The 18899-nt window shown below is 40.8% G+C and overlaps 1 protein-coding gene across 1 annotated transcript; it reads right to left on the bottom strand.

Annotated features, from left to right (window-relative positions):
• Positions 1-401: 401 nt before the first annotated feature.
• fech (ferrochelatase) lies at positions 402-18614 on the bottom strand. Its single transcript, XM_034125845.1, has 11 exons — positions 18394-18614; positions 16780-16867; positions 15953-16072; positions 15425-15573; positions 13134-13268; positions 12096-12202; positions 10971-11069; positions 10599-10706; positions 7035-7199; positions 5553-5612; positions 402-3345 (listed from the first exon to the last, which is right to left on the bottom strand). The coding sequence occupies exons 1-11, from the start codon at positions 18431-18433 to the stop codon at positions 3208-3210; spliced, it is 1209 nt and encodes a 402-aa protein (XP_033981736.1). The 5' UTR covers positions 18434-18614; the 3' UTR covers positions 402-3207.
• Between the last annotated feature and the right edge of the window lie 285 nt (positions 18615-18899).

Here is an 18899-nt window from a genome sequence, read left to right as displayed (position 1 = left end):
AGTAATTAAAATATTGAACTCACAACACTGGTAATTACAAATGTACAAACTTACCATTTCTCTTTCTATAAATAGTGCTTGTGTTGATGGACGCCATTTTGAAATACAATGAAATTATCTTTTTCAAAGCCGCACCCCCACATATGTCATATGTTTGAAAAGCCCAGGATGTCCTCTGTGGAGTACAATTGGACTTAATGCTGTGGCATGTATAACCTCAAAGTAAAGGACCAAAACCCAATGTGCTCCACAGAGGACAAATATGAATGGGTGGGTCTCTGGAGGACAGTGAACTGGCAAAAGGGATCGAATCAGTGTATATTTGCAATCCATGATTTTCTTTCCGATGAAGACCAAACACGCTTTGCATGAAGAAACTACACAAAAAGATATTACACAAGTTGCTTTTTAAAATTATATTTATTTTAAAGGAAGACTTGTTGTTATGCGTCATCACACTGCTAATATGATACCTCTTGCATATAAAAAAAACAACATTTCAAACAGCAGAGACAATGATTTGTGCGACCAAAGAAACAACATAAATGCAACAAAGCCAGCATCTTTGTTATGTATTATGTACAACGCAAACACAGCTCAACACAGAAAAACACATAGCAAAACTCTTAATCGCACTGAATTGTCAAAATAAATAGGCATTGGATAACAAAAAATAAATGGGAAAACATGTTGGTTGAGGAAAATCTCATCACTCATCACAGACGATAGTATATAATCCTGCTTTGACCTGAAAACCATTCAATTTCTGCACAAATCAGCTTCAAACTGAAGATAAGTCTTGACTTGATTTGATGGTATCCTAAAACAGCAAGATTAGCTTAGTTAGGTCATTGTCGTTTTGGATGAGCTAGCAGCTTTGCACAGAAATGACAACCAATGGTATCAAAAAATCCCCATATTCACATAGTTAAATATAAGGTTGGGCATTTAGGGTGCTGGAAGGAGCTCCTGTCAATTTAAAATATGTAAATCAACATTTATCCTGGGACTGGAGTTACACAAACTGGTGAGCTAAAGGAAGAAGTGCGGAAGTAATGTGCAGAAGTTAACAAGCTAGCAAGGGAGTATTGTTGTTGTTGTTGTATGCAGAGTGTACAGCATGCAACATATTTAAATCAATCTACCGTCCTCTAATATTTATTCACGCAAAAACTCCTCGGGATGAAGACTTTGCAGAAAGGATGTTTTCCGTTTGCCAACATTTGGCTAGCTAGCCCGTCCTCATTAATTAGCTTGCTTTTTCTGCTGGACTTGTACAGGTCAGAATTCATTTACAACAGTTTGGAAATTGCGTTTCCTGACCAGTTCCACAGCAGGAGCATCTGAGTTCGAATTTCAGGAGGATTTTCAGACGTAAAAATGTACATAAAGCACCAGTCCAGTATGTCTTGTAGCCAGTGTAAAAGGCACATTACGATGGTCGAGGTAAGGAGTACTAACGTTTTTTTAAACGTTGTTAGGTTGCCTTAGCCTGAATGTGACAGCAGATGGGATCAAACCTTTCAAGACATTTTTGGAGCTTTGGCAAAAACATCTACATTGAGATTAGGCATATCTTATCCAAACTCAATTGGAAAAAGAACTGTAAACCCTTACTGTATCTGTGCTACTCCTCAACAGGATATTGTTTTAAACAAAACGTGCTGTTCAAGGACAATTCAATTTGTAGTTTTAAGTTCTTTAACGCTTTTTCTGCAATGCATCAAAAATTACTTCTTCCCTTTCTGACCTACTATCTGAAAATGTAACTGTACGGCTTATAGAAAATATTATTTCATCTTCCAGACATTTTAATACACAGCCTTCACTTACATATGTTTTGGAAATCAGCATTTAAAACTCAAGCCATGTGCGTTTTCATCTGCAACATATCTGAGACTGCTTGTGAACTTCCCGTTAACGTCAAGGCCTACGAACAATCATCCATTTATATGTACTTCAAAACCAGTGGCACTTCCTTCCACATGCTCTTCATCATCATCATCATCATCAATAGCACTTTTAACGCCTGATGCATTTCATTTCTATTCATAATTCTAGCTGCAGTTCATTTGTGCATTTCTGAGGTTTAGGAACCGGCACCCACCCAATATGATCATCCTATTTTCACTGCAAAACACACATTTTAAAATGATGCGTTTGCTTTTGTGTGCTGCACATGTAGATAAGTGAATTCCTCAGTTTTGTTTTTAAATGTATCATTAGGGAAGGCTAGAAGCGGTCAAAATGTCAGCAGGCAAAAAGCGTATAAAAATAAACACTTTAAGAAATGTGTAGCAACATGTCATAGCTTGTAAACCCTCTCACAAGACTCCATAGTTATTTCATAACACCCTGAGAGACCCACACTGCTTTTAAACCTGACTTCAGCTGCAGTCGGCATACACAGCACCAACAGAGAATGGATGCAGGATAAATTCAGGAAGTTCAATAATATTGTTTTACTTAAATATTAAACAGGCAGCAGTGTTTTAAGCAGCACCGAGCGGAGGGTGGGGGCCACTGGGAGTGGGGATGTCTTCATGGCCTTCTGTTATTCATTGAGCACCAGAGTGAAGAGAAACAGGGTCTCTGATGGGGTTGTGCAGGGGCTTAGCGAGAGGAATGTTACCAAGCGAGCTGCAATAAAATAAAATGTGAAAAACAAAAAAGAAATAGTGCTTTTTTGGGTAACTTTGATGAAATAAATGCAAGCAAGTTATGCAGAGTGTCAGATTTACCATTAATGCAAATCCTTAAATGGATGTTTGATTTAATGCGCGGTGCACCGGGTCAAGATTCTTACTCTGAGGTGAGTGTTCAGGGCAGATATTAGTTTTTAGCATTTTGTGTTTTATTGATACTATTCACACATTTGCAAATCAGATGGTATTGTTTGTCATTTATTATATATATATATATATATATATATATATATATTACAGACTTCTCCCTTAAGGTAAGGTACTTGCAGTGGTTCAACTCCTCCCGTCTAGCATGTAGGTACAAACGTCTCAACGTCCATTTCCTCATGTCATTTTTCTACAATTATTTACTGACACTTTATCTGGTGAGACGGTGTGTGTGAGTTTTCTGTTATTGAAGAAGTCCTTAGTTTCTTTACAGGTAGATTGCTGCTGGATGGGCACCAGTGCGCGTGTGTGTGTGTGTGTGTGCGTGCGTGCGTGCGTGCGTGCGTGTGTTTTTCTATGAGCGCGTCTGGTTGGCGAAGAAGGCCTTGGTCTCTCCACAGGTGGGGTTGGTGCACATGGGGCAGCGGAGGGTCAGCTGACGGGAGCAGGACATGTTGGACTTCAGGTGGGAGTTGACCAGGTCAGCCAGAGCCTGGACAAGAAGACATTCAGTGATGAGACACGGACAAAGAGACGCACCCCCCCCCCCCTTTAAAAACCTGCTTTTGTTTTCAGAACAAGGATTATTTTATACCTTTGACTAAAAGCCTGGATGATGGAAACCACGCCCACTTTCAAATGAAGAAAGCCTTGTGATGGCTAGCGCTCGTTACCTCAATGCCACCTTTTATGTTCAATTTGACTCAGTTAGCAGCTTGCTAATTAGCTAGCTATTTCCACCATGCTTTGAGGCTTTAATGAAATTGATCTAACACTTTCCAGTTTTTACAGCAGCACTCAACCATGTTTTTATTCACTTGTTAATTCCTGTTGCTTCAACTTTGCTGATTTTTCACCACTGTAGATCTGCAGTAAATATCACCCACATGTTTTACTTTGTTAGAGTGTGAAGGAGCTTTGATAGGCTGGTCTGTATTTAGTTTGTCTCATGCACATGCAAGCAGTTCACGTATTACATCATTTATGCCTATGGTCAAGTGTTTTTTGGTACACATCAAGTCTGAATATTAAGGTTTGAAAACGTATTTTCCGCATCGGTACCAGCAGTATTTTATTATCTCTTCTCTCAGACAACACACACACACACACACACACACACACACACACACACACACACACACACACACACACACACACACACACACACACACACATCACACACACACACACACACACACACACACACACACACACACACACACACACACACACACACACACACACACACACACACACACACACACACACACACACACACACACACACACACACACACACACACACACACACACACACACACACAAACACACACACACACACACACACACACACACACACACACACACACACACACACACACACACACACACACACACACACACACACACACACACACACACACACACACACACACACACACACACACACACACACACACACACACACACACACACACACACACACACACACACCACACACACAACCTCTCACTTTTAAATGTTAAAAGTGAGAGGTATTTGAACGCGAGTACTAGATGTCAAAACCTCAAAATATACTTGAAGTTTTGTATTTTATTATTCAGATAGGAGAAGAGGCAAATGTATAATCTGAGATATTTAATTTTAAAAGGTAAGAATGTCCAATGAGGAGTGTAAGTAGCAAGCTGTACAACATAGCAATCTTAAAACCCCTGACAGTTTTGTTGAACATATTTTTTTTCCCAGCAGCTGCTGCTTGCAGACGGCAGCAGACTGATACAGCTCACTGAGAAACTAAAACCACACCAAGGAAACCATCCTTCAGTAACTACCAACTAATCATCCTCTGGATATTGATTCACACACACACACACACACACACACACACACACACACACACACACACTCAGAGAGTTGGCGAGGGGTCTCTGAGCACAGCGGGTTTGACCAGCCAGCCAGCCAGGCGGTTCAGTTCTACTGTAGTCAGCTCTAAAGGTTCCCATTGATCTGCCCCTTTCCTTTAATAAACCCTACACACACCCACACACACACACACATCTACTCACAGGAGTTGACTGTTGTGAGAAAGGTTGCAGGGTTGAGGAAGACGGGAAGCAGGGAGGTGGGACGGGAAAGGAAGGATGGAAGTAAGAAAGGAGGTGAAGGAGAGGAGGAGGAAAGGAAGGAAAGAAGTAAGAAAGGAGGTGAAGGAGAGGAGGAGGAAAGGAAGGAAAGAAGGAAGTAGGAATCCATTTATTGACCACCTCCAGCGTGGAGTTCACTTACTGCACAGAACCTTCTGCTGCCGTTTCCGTTTCTATTATTAGAGCCCTGCTTGCCTTCAAACAGTCTTACATCCTTTTGTATTCCTACCTTCTTACATCCTATGTCATTATTTGCTTGTCTCCCATTTTCTTAACTTTTACACGTCCCTCTCCATATGTTACTCTCCTTAAGCTGACATTGGTTGGTTAAAGACATACCGACATGCTCCTACACCAACACTTTAAACTGATTCATCTCTGTGTGTGTGTGTGTGTTCTTTACAAAAGAAATAAACACATTAATTGCAAAAAAACGTTTTAAAAAAATGTTATGAATATGATGCATTCAAAGAAAATGTGAATTTAAACTAACAAAATTATATGTTATGTTAATACATGTGTGTGTGTGTATGTGTGTGTGTGTGTGAGAAACCTACCTCCATAAACAGAGGGTTTCCATTCAACGACTCTGCTCTCCTGATGTTCTCCACCCCACACTGAAGACACAAAGAAAGGATAGCACACAGGTTTTTTAATTACCAAAAGATATGCAGCACAGTTCAAATGTTTTCAAACAGGTTGGGTGTAATTCTATACCTAGTTTATATACATAAAACACGGAAATATCAGCATGGATAAATCAATGAAACGGCATCATTAAAGGAATGTTCATTAAATATGTAGAAAAAAGTGTTTCAAAAAGAGTTAACAGCAGGTTTCATTTTGGTGAAACTCGTCTTGACTTTGGAGAGTGGGGACATATTTAGTAAGTAAAGAGATTTTTGGACACGAAAAATGTTTTGAGACAGTGAGGACATAGAAATAGGGACATATTTGGAGTTACGTGTGTGTGTGTGCGTGTGTGTGTGTGTGTGTGTGTGGCACCAGTCACATTGATTGGTGGTCACCTCACTGGTGCCTTTACACACACACACACACACACACACACACACACACGGCTGCTGACACACACACTTTTGCCAACTTAAACTCCATATTAAGTATCAAGATAAACCATTAAATAAATTATCTGCTAGGGATGTAACGATACCAAAAACTCACGGTACGATAATATCGCGATATTGAAAAAGAAAGAAAAAAAAACATTTCGTTTTAAATAAATAATAATAATAATAAATCTGATTTGTACAGCATTTTAGTAGGATAGTAGTATTTTAAAGTGTCAAAAATATAATAATCAGACCCTGCAATAAAATAAATCTCACTCGACTCAGCATCATCAGACATGTCCACATTTCCAGGTAGAAGCTGGGATGTTTGGGCGTTTACAAAATCCCCTGCTGTGGAAAAAGCTCTCTTGCTTGGTACCGATGTTGCTGGGACAGAGAGATGTGCTTTGTCGATGGGTGACAGCAGTGGGTCAAACTGTGCATTGTCTCTCCACCACTTCAAAAACAATACCGTTTTTGCTAAGAAGGTGAAGCTTATTGACAGGGCGAGATATAAATATATTGTTGGTACTTGTCAATGTCTCTAGGTATGTAAATGTAGCCCTGTAAATACGATGTCCTTTTGTGTTATCTGTCGTTTTATGTTCATGTTGTTACGACGGTATCGAGACATTTATTTATCGCGATATTCTATATATCGTTACATCCCTATTATCTGCTGCTCACACCTGAACTTTTGAATGAACATCCATAACATTCCTCTGTTTGCAACTTATATATATCAATATTCCAATTACTTGTATATAGACTATTCTGCACTATTTCTATTATATTCTATTTTATTGTATTTACTTGCACTATTATCTGTGTTATTGTGTTGCACTGTTGGAGGAGCCTGTGACCTCAGATGTTCATTGTCATATCTACACTGTAGCTAATGCACACATGACAATAAAAGCCTTGAATCTTGAATCAAAATCCTCCTTTTTGATCCAAGAATTCCCTTACCTCCTGCCCCAGCACCTGTCCATACTCGATGTCCAGCTCGTGCAGGGTCTCGATGTGGTCCGAGGTGAAGGCGATGGGCACCAGCAGGATGTTCTTCTTCCCTCGCTCACACAGGCCTTTAATCACATCGTCCGTCTGGGGGCCGAGCCACTGCATGGGCCCCACCTGGAAGACCCAACACCAGACAGGACAAGTTGTATTCCACTAAAAGGTGGGAGATGTATTGCTTTGCACATTACAACAGTTCTACCACCCTTTAAAACAGAACAAACGGTTATAGACCCGAGAGGACGGTCCATTGTCGAGTTAACGACCTCATTAGATTTCCTCCACTGCTAACTTCACTGAGGCTCCAAGGATAGCTGAATCATCATGTTACACACTTTGATATTGTGTCTGTAATGAACACTAGGGGGCACTAGTAGGACTTAACTATTTTAGGTTGTGGTTGAAAAGGCCAAAAAGATGACATCCTATGTATTTTCCTAACCCTTTTTTACTTGACCTTGATAGAAAACGTCTTGAGATCAAGAAAATATGTGAAGGGGAATTCATTCAAGACAACTGCGCTGCTCGGAGAATCCCACTGCACTCACACTATGATATGCAAGTATGCGACCGCGGAGGTTATCGATGTTGGTCCACCGTGGTGAAAGTACAGTGTTCGAAACATGGACTTTTAAAAGTGCAGCTTCGATATGTTATCCTGTGCGTTTGTATGTAGATGTCAGCTACATAAACACGGACAACCCATTGAAAAATACAACTTTGTTAGCGAGGTTGAAATAGAAACAGAAATAAAGGCAACCAGTCGAACCAGTTCAAATTGAGATGTTTCCTCACTCCTAACCTCCTACCCACTCACACTCCCAATTAGCTTGATAGTATACATGATGATCTTTATCCCTATTGTGACTGGCGTATCTTTATAAAAGCAAAGCATTGTGGGTCAGCATGATGTCCTTTCCTCTGGTAAAGGATGCTCCAGTGTACCCTTTGCTAAATGACATATGGAAAGGGAAGCATTGGATCTCCTTTCCTTAGCATTTAGAGAATTCCACCTGCTCTTATCATGGCTGCCATTTGGAAACCGTTAGGTCATTTCTCTCAGTGAGGACACTTCCTGGGAAAATCTTTATTCTACCTGAACTCAAGTCTGCTGAAATCAAGCTTGTGTGTGTGTCCTTCTCTCTGTTCCCAGGTAGAATAGAATGGGAGGGATGAAACCCCTCTTTAATGGTCTCACATGCAGAGCACACAGCACACAGTGACATGTGTTCTCTGCTTTTAACCCATCCTAGTACCAGGAGTCTAGTACTAGGAGCCAGCTATTGTACAGCGCCCGGAGAGCAATGGGAGTGAGGGGGGAAGGGGGGTGTCCGGTGCCTTGCTCAAGGGCACAGGGCAGGAGGTGAACTGGGACCTCTCCAAGTAGCAGACCACACTCCATATTTAGGTCTGTTCGGGGACTTGAACCGGCGACCCTACGGCTCACAGTCCAAGCCCCTACTGACTGAGCCACTGCTACAAGTCACACTATAACATACCACAAAAGAAAATCTCTGGTATGGTCTCTTTTTAAAACAAGCATAATATGTCTTAAAACTAAATGTATGACATGTGTGTCCTGTGTTATGTTATTGTGTATTAAAACACATTGTGTGATTTTCTTCATGCTAAACAGGAAGCCAGCGACGCCTCCCAGTCCTCTTCTATTGTGAACAGGTGATTGGCTTCAAGAACTATTCATGACGTGGGACTTTTGAGCTCTCATTGCTCTAAAGTAGCTTCAGCATTAGACAGACATGTGGCTCCACCTGGTGGCGTTCAAAGGGAATAATGATTCTGTGATATCAGCATTAAACTGCACAGAAGAACACCGTACACGTACAGTGTGCAATATGTACTGTAGTTACAAAGATATGCTTACTTTTGAAAGGTTTGCCCACCTGCACTTATTACAGCCTGCATTTGTGAATATTAGGGTTAACATGAATACCCTCCATTCAAATTCAACCCCTCCTTCATACCTGGAAATGTATTTTTAAAGATTTTAGGTGAAGTTGGAGACTCAGAATGAGGCCTTGCTGAATAAAAGCTTGAAAATTACAGTGTCATTAATCACTGGCTTATATTTTGGACAGCGTAGCAATAAGCATATTCAGTATGAAAATACCATTACAATTCTGCACCTCAGGAAAAATGTAGTTTCATAACTTATTAATAATATTTAGTTGGAGTTCTGACAGGGACGCAGGAAGTCAGTCAGAGTTGGGGGTCCGGGGGGGGTGTGCTAGTGGCGCTTACACTGTAGGTGCGCCGCGTTTGCGCTTCAGATGAGGCTCCCTCCGCAAAATGAGGCCCCATCCGCGAGGTGAGACCCCACGCAGCCTGCGTGATCTGCGTGTAGGGAGGGGCGGCCCTGTATAATAACGTCATATTAAATTGCAGTCATTTGGTCTTAAGCAACAGCTTGTGAGAGCAGCGCATTCATCGGTGTTCGTTTTAATGCTGCCAGTTTGTTGACGGCCTGTGTGTTGACTTCTCATGCTCCCTAAATGTTTCCCCTGCCTTTCGCCAGTTGCGGCTGTGGCTCAGTGGATAGAGTGCTGGAGTGCTGGACTTCAAATCAGTGGGTACCAAGTTTGAGTCCCACTGCAGTCAGCATGTCGTTGTGTCCCTGGGCAAGACACTTCACCCCAAATTGCTCCTGTGGGGATTGTCCACAGTACTGAATGTATGCAAGTCGCTTTGGATAAAAGCGTCTAACAAGTGACATGTAATGTAATTTAATGTAATGTTAAACCCTGCTTTCACAAAACTCCCATCCCTGATCTTGTCTGCACTGACGAGCTTATTTTCTATAGCAGAGCGACAGAAGAAGCACACCGCATTATCACTCTCTCTTATATAGTGAAGCTTTTTATAGAGACTGCTTACACTAAAACGCTAACTCAAAAATAGTAACTCAAAATAAAACTTTTGTATTGATTTGTTTAGTGAACTTGTTGGCGTTGCAGTTACAACTCTCCGCCAACAGATGGGGGTGCTGCAGCCCCCTCAGCAGCCCCCCTTCCCCCGCGTCCATGAGTTCTGCTAACTGCTGGTACTTCACTAAGCACTGGCTGCTGTCTGACTCCTCTACAATAGGAGAATGGGTAGATATAGTTAATGACATTAAATAATTGAAAAAAAATACTTTTTCTCCATGCCTACAAATGAAAAGATTTACTAAGTTATATTCAGAACGGGTTGCTTATGTAAGACAGACACTTTATAAAGTTAAAAACACTTCTAACCATCAGCTGATGCACAGTTCTACTGACAAAATAAAAGGTTGCTTGGTCTCCAAAGCAAATCATTTTGTGTTTGTTTATCTGTTATAAAATGTGCTGGATTGCTCCACACTATGTTACTGAACACCTCTGTGATTATACATCCCTCTGTTAATGTCTACAGTTCATTAAAATGGTATAAGGTGCATTTAAACAACAGAGGAGAAGGGGAGGGTTTCAAGTCGTACTGCTTCTTGATTGCAGATCCTTAATTTGAACGTGTACTCACCCTGGACTGCCACACCAGTCTGTAAGGGTTACAGTGCCCCAGTCTCTCCATGACTCTCTGAACTGTGGCCCCCACCTCCTGAGGGTACGGGTCACCTCTGTTTACCACCTGCACACAGTACAAAAGGGGAAGAAGTATTACTCATAGTCGTTACAGTACAGTAGGATGACGAGTAAACGTAACAGAAGGTAAACACGTAGCAGCAGCAGGAGTATTATGTGGTAGTGAAAGTATTAACAGCAGGATCACTAATGCTGTAAAGGCAGAGAGTAGTTGTTTGGAGAAGGACGAATCATTTGGAAAGACATCTAGTTGTGATATATATTTGATTGATAATGGATCTGCTGCTTTGATGTCGCGGGGAATACTTACAGCCATAGGAAGCGAGTGTGCGGAGAACAGAATGACGACGTCGTCTCTCTTGTCCTCTGGAAACTTCAGCAGCTCGTTTTTGACGTGTTCTGCAAAACACTACACACACAAAGAACAAGGGTTTCACTACACACACACTACACACACTACACACACACAAAGAACAAGGGTTCAGAAATATAGAACTAAAAAAAATCTTGAATGATAATGGCAATAACTGTTTTTCATGATTTACTCATTTTTCAACAACACTAAGGATATTTCAGAAAGCATGTATTTATTATTTGTCATTGTTTTGTTATGTATGTTTATTTATATCTTGCATTTAGTTGTCATTAACATTAATAGCGAAATGTGACGGAAGTGATTTCAAAACAAAAGCACTCGTTTGCTCGGAACGGAGATAATATTACAAACAAGGGGAAACGAGGTGAATTTAGCGATCACAACGACAACGGCCAAGACACACATTGAGCCCAGAAAATGAATGTTATTAAGGGCTGTAAATATAATAAGCCTGTGTCTAAAATAGACAACATTGTTAGGAGATTTAAACTATACAGCGGTTCTGCACTGCGGTCAACTCAGCCGCCGTCTCTCGCGTTTGTTTTTCAAATCAGCTGCTCTCCATTTCTTGTCCTGTTATATTTGGTAATCGATACAAATATTTGTTACTATAAGTTCTTACTGTTGGACTCGGTACTAGTTTGACTGCTACCAGAAATAAAATGAAGTACTTTTACTGTGTGTGTGTGTGTGTGTGTGTGTGTGTGTGTGTGTGTGTGTGTGTGTGTGTGTGTGTGTGTGTGTGTGTGTGTTCAAGGTTCTTTATTGTCAATCTGACATAGATACAATTAATTATGTAGTTGAAAATCTTATGTCACAGGCTTCTCCAACAATGCAACATAATAACATAATAACAATAAGAGCAAGAGCAATACAAAAAGATTAGTTATAAAATAAAATAAAGTGATGATGTGGAATAGTGCAGTACGAGTCTATATACAAGTTATTGGAATGATATATATATATATATTAGGTATTAGATACATACTACTGAGTAGCAGATGAATGTTTGAAGTTGGTGTGTGTGTGTGTGTGTGTGTGTGTGTGTGTGTGTCTCACCTCCACCAGCAGAGGGTGTGTGGGCCAACGGTCGATGACGCTCCAGCGCATCTTTGGACTGTCTACTCTGTTGCTGTAGTAACGGTAGATGGCGTTCAGACTGCTGCCTGTTCATACAGAAACACACACATTCATATTTGAGTCATTACACAACATGTACCGTCCTCTGTAAACCACTTAGCCGCTCCACTGTAAGCTTGGACATAAAGTGCCTTGCTTGAAGGCACAAAGAGGGGAAATTAAAGACATGATTAAAAAAAAAAAGGGGGAAGCATCATCTGACTCAGTGTTTCTGTTCAAAATATAAAACATATGAAAGAAAAGCAGATACATACAATTTAATAATGTTGGTACTGACTTCTTTTACTTTTATATGTTTAGTTACTTTGATAATGCTGCTACATATCCCTTTCTTTGGATGTGTACTTTTGAGATGTGTTATTTAATTTGAGGTCATTTCCTTTTTATTTACTATGTTATATTTTATTTCCCTTTTATCTGCACTGTCCCTTATACTCACCCTTTTGTACAGATGTGTGTGTGTATGTATGTATGTATGTATGTATGTATGTATGTGTGTGTGTGTGTGTGCATGTGTCAGGGGATGAGCAGTAAAGCCTGTATGCGAGTGCCTAACAACGTTATGTACACATTGGTACATTCTTATATAACTAACGTGCTTATATTGAGGCTTAAAGTCAGCATTTTAGGGGCGTGGCCACTCTGAGTGACAGGTCTTAGGTCGTTAACTGCATGCTGTCTGCTTCAATTACATAAGTACTTCAGGAGTTAGACATGTCACCAAGATGGCGACCCTAGCCCTAGCCACCTACGTGTGTGTGTGTGAGAGTGTGTATTTATCAGGGTGGATGGCAGTTTGGGTGTGGGCACACTCAAAAAAGTCTCAAAAAATGGCCCTTTCATCTTTTCTGCATCAATTTATGTGATCTTTGGAAATGCGTTCTCTACAGCTCACAGAGGAGCAGCTGTTGTCGGGAGGCTTTACGTTACATCTGTTTCTCCGCTGTGTGAGCCTACCTGTGGTGGAGCAGCTGTACTGAGGATACTGCGTGAAGGCCACCGCTCTCTCCACTCCGTCCTTCTCCATCTCCTCGATGGCTTCCTCCGTCAGCGGGTGAACGTACCGGAAACCGATGTAGAACTTGTGAGGAGCTGAAGAGAAAACACACACTCATTACTGCTTGTTACTGGCTAGGGAAAAACACAAGATTGAAAAACATTCATCTGGCATTTGCATATTAAGGGAAAGATCTGAATAATCCATTAAATACATACGATACGATATTACTTTAATGGTCAGATCAAGTCTGAAATGTTACTTGCATCACAGCAGCTCCATGTGTAGCTACTTGTTTGTTTCGTTATTACACAGACTTAGTTATTATATAAAAAATAAATGGGTTGTTCTACTCTCATGAGGTTAGTGATGTCACAGGGTTTGGTTACTTTTCAGAGCGGGTGTTGTGTTGTTATCAGCGAGGTGTGTGCAGGCGTGACAAGACACTCCTCACTGTGTCACTATCTTCACTTCACACACACTCTGCTGCCAACCAGCAAGACACACACAACAGCTCTGTTATATTACGACATTGTAAAGCCCCCTACAGACAGAAGCAGCTCAGTCAGTAGGATTTGGATTGGGAACTGGAAGGTCTCCGGTTCAAGTCCCAGAAAGGTCCCAAGTAAAGAGTCTGAACTGAGGCTAAAAGCTGCCAGGTCGCTTTCTTCTTACGATAGGAGGGAGAGACTAGATGTCACTGTGTGTGGTGCTGTGCACAGGTGTGACTATTAAACGAGGCCTTGTTAAAATCCTCAGTTCTTATTTGAATTTAGTCGATCCTGATTAGCAAGTCAAGGCACCATCAAAGACACAAGACTGCATTGATGAGTGTGTCAAATGGAAGTCAAGAATGCTTTAACTAAAGTCTAACGCACTGAACCTCAAGAGTAAAAAGTACTTATAGTTACGGACCGTCCACACAGCAGTGTTAAAAAAAATCTTGGAGGTGGGCGTATCTGAAGCTTGGGGATTTTTTGCGAGCAAGGCACCAACAACCAATCACATGAATCTCCCGCCCCCGACATACGAAGCAAAAAAGTTTGAAGTAAACTGGATATAAACTCCCCAAACAGGCGAAAACATACCACTGTCTCTGCCACCTCCCTCCATGCCTGGCTCCTCCGGTTTATATCCCGGTAGGTAAATAGGGTCTGGTCATAAAGCACCGGGTGATTCCCTACCGCTAATTTCTCCTCCATTTTTTGGAATATGAGGAAATGACCTGCGGTATGTCTCTCCCAGCATACACGCCGTTTGATTGGCTAGCGCTTGAACTCTCAGATTTGCATACACGGGATTTGATTGGCTGACGCTTCCACCTCAGCCTCAAAAGTTGAACATTGTTCAACTTTGAATCCTGAAAATCCTGAAAATCTCCGCTCGCCTGCCCACAATGCAGTTCGGCGAAAAGTGAGGCAAAGTGACGTCACCCCATTCAAAGTGAATGGGCAGAAGCGTTCCAAGATTTTTTTAACGCTGCTGTGTGGACGGTCCGTTACTAATAGTTCTGAAATGGAAGTACTTTTTCAGCTAGTGAACGTCCCATAAGTAGCTGTAAGCTGAGTAGCAAAGTAAATGTAATTTATTTGAAATGTACGATTGTTTAAATGCAGATACCTAGTTTGCCTTTGTGTGGAGTATATGAACATGTGTGTGACAATTGAAAAGGAATTCATTTATGATGATAGGTCCTCCTTGATGATTGGTAAGTAATCAGGCCGTTGTGTCCTTGGGCAAGACACTTCACCCCAATTTGCTCCTGTGGGTAATGTCCACAGTAATTACTCTTACATGTCTAATATGTGTAATGTGTAATTGTAAAGCGCTTTGAACACCTGCAAAAGCGCTCTAATAAAAAATGTGATGCATTATTATTATTAATCTGAGCAAGAACTCATAAATTAAAAGGCGTGTTATGTGACAATTATGCAGGAAAATCTAAATTATGTGAAGTTAATTTTAATATATCAAAAAAGTATTTTCTAGCCAAGAGCGATGCAAAGCAGGGTCGGCAAACTAGCTAACTGTTACCCAAGCTAAAGGTTACTCAGCTAAACAGGATGGATCAAGGTTGTTAGCTTCTTAACATTAGTTGATGAAGTTATATAGTAGTATCGGAGAGTAAATGGTCCAAATAAAATACAGTAGTATCACAGATCGTGTCATTATCATGATACACATAATGATTTATGATTGTAATGTAGTGTCACGTGGCTGTTTGATGACGGGGGGGGAAGAAGTGTCTCACCCGTGTCAGGGCTCATCTCGTCCAGCAGCTTCACCATGCCCTCCCCCTGCATGGAGGTCCAGTGTTTGATGGGCGAGCCCCCCCCGATTTTACTGTACTGCTCCTGGATCTTTGGAGTCCGTCGCCTAGCGATGAGCGGGCCGAGCTGTCTGTACAGCAAAGGGCAGGTTTTTTTTAGAACAATACACAAAACAATTGATTCCTATATAACAAATCACCACTGGCTGGCAGAGAACTATCTGCTCCATAGCTTCTTGGACAACTGGACTCTAAATCACACTGTACATTTCATATTTAATATTCCATTACTCACATACTTATGTATATATAATATCCTGCTTTATATTTTGTCACTGTACATTTGTAATTCAACATGTATATTTTCTACTTTTTTTTGTATTGCTAATTGAGATGTTGACATTTTTAAATGTTTATTTCTTGTCTTTTAAATTTTAGTCTGTCTGTCTGTCTGTCTGTCTGTCTGTCTGTCTGTCTGTGCGTGTGCGTGTGCGTGTCCATGGTGCATACTTCTGTACAGGCAGCTGAATCAGGTCTGTGTCCATGAAGAGCCGCCGCAGGAAGTCATGAACGTCTGATAGTTTCTCCGGTCCTCCCATGTTCAGCATCAAGATGCCCGTCTTAGGTTTCCTGCAGGCACAAGAGATTCATTATTAATAATTAATATCAAACACATGGTGATTTGTTATTACATTACATGACATGTTACTTGTTAGACGCTTTTATCCAAAGCGACTTACATACTACAATACTGTGGACAATCCCCACAGGAGCAATTTTGGGGTGAAGTGTCTTCAGGGACACAACGACATGCTGACTGCAGTGGGGTTTGAACCTGGGCTCCCCTGATCCGAACACCAACGCACTAGTCCACTGTGCCACACACCTCCCTATTTGTTCTGATTATTAAAGGCAAGGTCCAAGCCGTTTTGTAACTATTGTCCCCATAGGCTATAATGGTAATTAGTGCTAATTAACAAAACGTATGCTAATTTCCCAACATATGCAAGTTAGCATCCGGCAGTCTCTACTGTATGTGCTGGGGACCCGTACTGTACATTTTTCACATAAAACTTCGTAGGTACATTTTCAGGTTCACTATAGGACTCTATGAGCTGGACACTAGACTAATAACTTATTTTTTAAATACGGAGATTAACCGACAACTATAGACAGTCTGTCAGCCGCAGACGCTCAACGACGTAAGCACTTCAGATCCCAGATGGCTGAGGGTTGTCCTGTGTGTGTGTGTGTGTGTGTGTGTGTGTGTGTGTGTGTGTGTGTGTGTGTGTGTGTGTGTGTGTGTGTGTGTGTGTGTGTGTGTGTGTGTGTGTCACCTGTTCTCCTGTGTGTCTGGAGTCTGGGCAAAAGCAGCAGCAGCAGTGGAGCGTCTCCTGACACTCAGACTGACGCTGCTCCTAGCAACTACAGCAGAAGAAGAAAACAGGTTATCTATTAATCTGTTGTAAATATACGGAGAAAGCACATTTGCATTCATACACTTAATGCATTCAAAATGTTCCCCCTCTGAAATGTTTAGTGTAAGACCAAACCGGTTGTTCGTTTTTTCTTATTGCAACAAATTAATAGTTATTATTTATTATAAATACGCATGTGGATCTACATCATTTCCTAATACCACACATTTGTTTAAAAGCACATCTGATTTGTGTTTCACCTCTTGAATTTAACTAAAAGAGACAAATGTTTTTTTCCCAAGCATTCAGTGGTTGTTTTTTCTACTTCCTCCATCAATAGTTTAATTTAGAAAACTTTAAGAAATGTGTGAATACACTCAAACCATTCATTCATCAATTATTGAGTAATCTGGATTTGGGACCGGGTATTAGTCATGATAGGAGCCTGGCTGCACCATTACATAAAAATGAAAATAATCTACAGTAGATGTCATGTGAATTAAACTATACCGATAAAAGCACAATACATTTGGCTTCTTTGGAAATGTTGGGATCTCCAACTAAATGTTCACAAAGTTATGTTAGTTACAAAAATGTCTGACAAGGTTGCATAAGTATGATAAGTAAAATAGTGGGTCCATTATCCTTAAATGACCTTAAGTGGAGCTAAACAAACCTTTATAAATAAATAGTACGCTGATATCAGAACCAGTTTGGGGGGGGGGGGGGGGGGGGACAGAGACAACAAGCTGCAGAAGATGCAATATACTGATTTGTGTAAATGAATGTCTCATTTTAAAGTCTAACACAGAAATCCGCTTTACTTTCATAACCCTGAGCTGCAGTACCACGAGGCGCCACCAGAGGCAGGCTGCCATTATGCAAGTTCACAATGCTGGAATTGTGTAACTACGTTTCAATGTTTAGTTATTCCTTATTCGTCGTGGAAAATTAACACTTTTTACGGATCCTCTGGTGGATACTAAATGCAGCAAGGGATACGTCCAGTATTCAACATTAACGTTTAACTGTAACCTACAGTACAGGGTATCGTAAAAACACCGGGCGTTAGTCTAGCTCCGGAAACAGCGCATTTTGTTTGTAAAATAAAAGCACATCAGCGGAGACCCTCCAGCAAATACTAGGATTTAGAATTTAAAAAATGGCAAACATGAAAAGGCAATACCACTTCAGTTCAGTTAAAGTGGAACCACATGGATGCTGACGTGATAAATGTCAATAAAACAAAGAATTGTGCTTTAAATTCACAGCAATAGTTTTATTGTGAAAGTTCTGACCGGAAGTTGTACCTCCACATCGTTGCTAACTTTACGAAACGAAGCCAATGTCAGCGTGTTGTTGAGTTTACACTATGTTTAATCAAACAATCATCACTCGAAACTGAATTAATACAGCATGAAAGAAACACAGTAGCACAGTTCACTTTGTGACAGTACAAAAGCGACATTATGACACTTGAAGATATCAATGCATATATGTAAACAGGCTAACTTAGCTCACAATCACACTCACATTGTATTAAACGACCCGCGCTGCCAAAGACTGCCATCATGATAGTTTCCGTTTTCAATGCCAGTAAAAGTCCTTGTCCCCACTGTTATGAAGGCCGGATACTTAGTAATAGTCCACGAGTGTTTCCCCACACTGAGTAACTCGCAGCCCGGTGTAAGGACAGATTCCTTCAGCTACTACCGGCTGGCTGCACTGACCCTCCCCTGTCAAAACTGGCAATGATAGCTTTCATACTTCCGGTTTCAAATTTCAATGTAAAACTACTAGTGACAAAAGTGGCATGATGCAGCAGTTTGGAGAATATTGTACTTAATCGTTTTCACATGGACGCATAGGTTATTCACCTATTCACTTGTTGTCATTATTTGTATTTATTACGTTATACTTTATTTACAAGTTTATTGTAATTATGGTATTTTTATTACTATTATATGTGTCTTTTTATTCCTCTTGTTCCTCACTTTGTTTTATGGGGTTTTATATTTGATGTGTTATATGTTGTTGCA

Source organism: Trematomus bernacchii, unplaced genomic scaffold, assembly GCF_902827165.1.
Source record: "Trematomus bernacchii unplaced genomic scaffold, fTreBer1.1, whole genome shotgun sequence".
Classification (NCBI taxonomy): domain Eukaryota; kingdom Metazoa; phylum Chordata; class Actinopteri; order Perciformes; family Nototheniidae; genus Trematomus; species Trematomus bernacchii.
The sequence above is the reverse complement of the archived record's forward strand: the minus strand, read 5'-3'. Positions and strand labels throughout refer to the sequence as shown.

What these genes read in the sequence shown, in the direction of transcription:
- fech (XM_034125845.1), bottom strand. Translation starts at nt 18,433, where the DNA reads ATGATGGCAGTCTTTGGCAGCGCGGGTCGTTTAATACAAT. An exon ending in CGCGGGTCGTTTAATACAAT is followed by an intron (nt 16,868 to 18,393) that starts GTGAGTGTGATT and finishes CTTCTGCTGTAG; the next exon opens with TTGCTAGGAGCAGCGTCAGT. An exon ending in GTACAGCTGCTCCACCACAG is followed by an intron (nt 12,203 to 13,133) that starts GTAGGCTCACAC and finishes CTGTATGAACAG; the next exon opens with GCAGCAGTCTGAACGCCATC.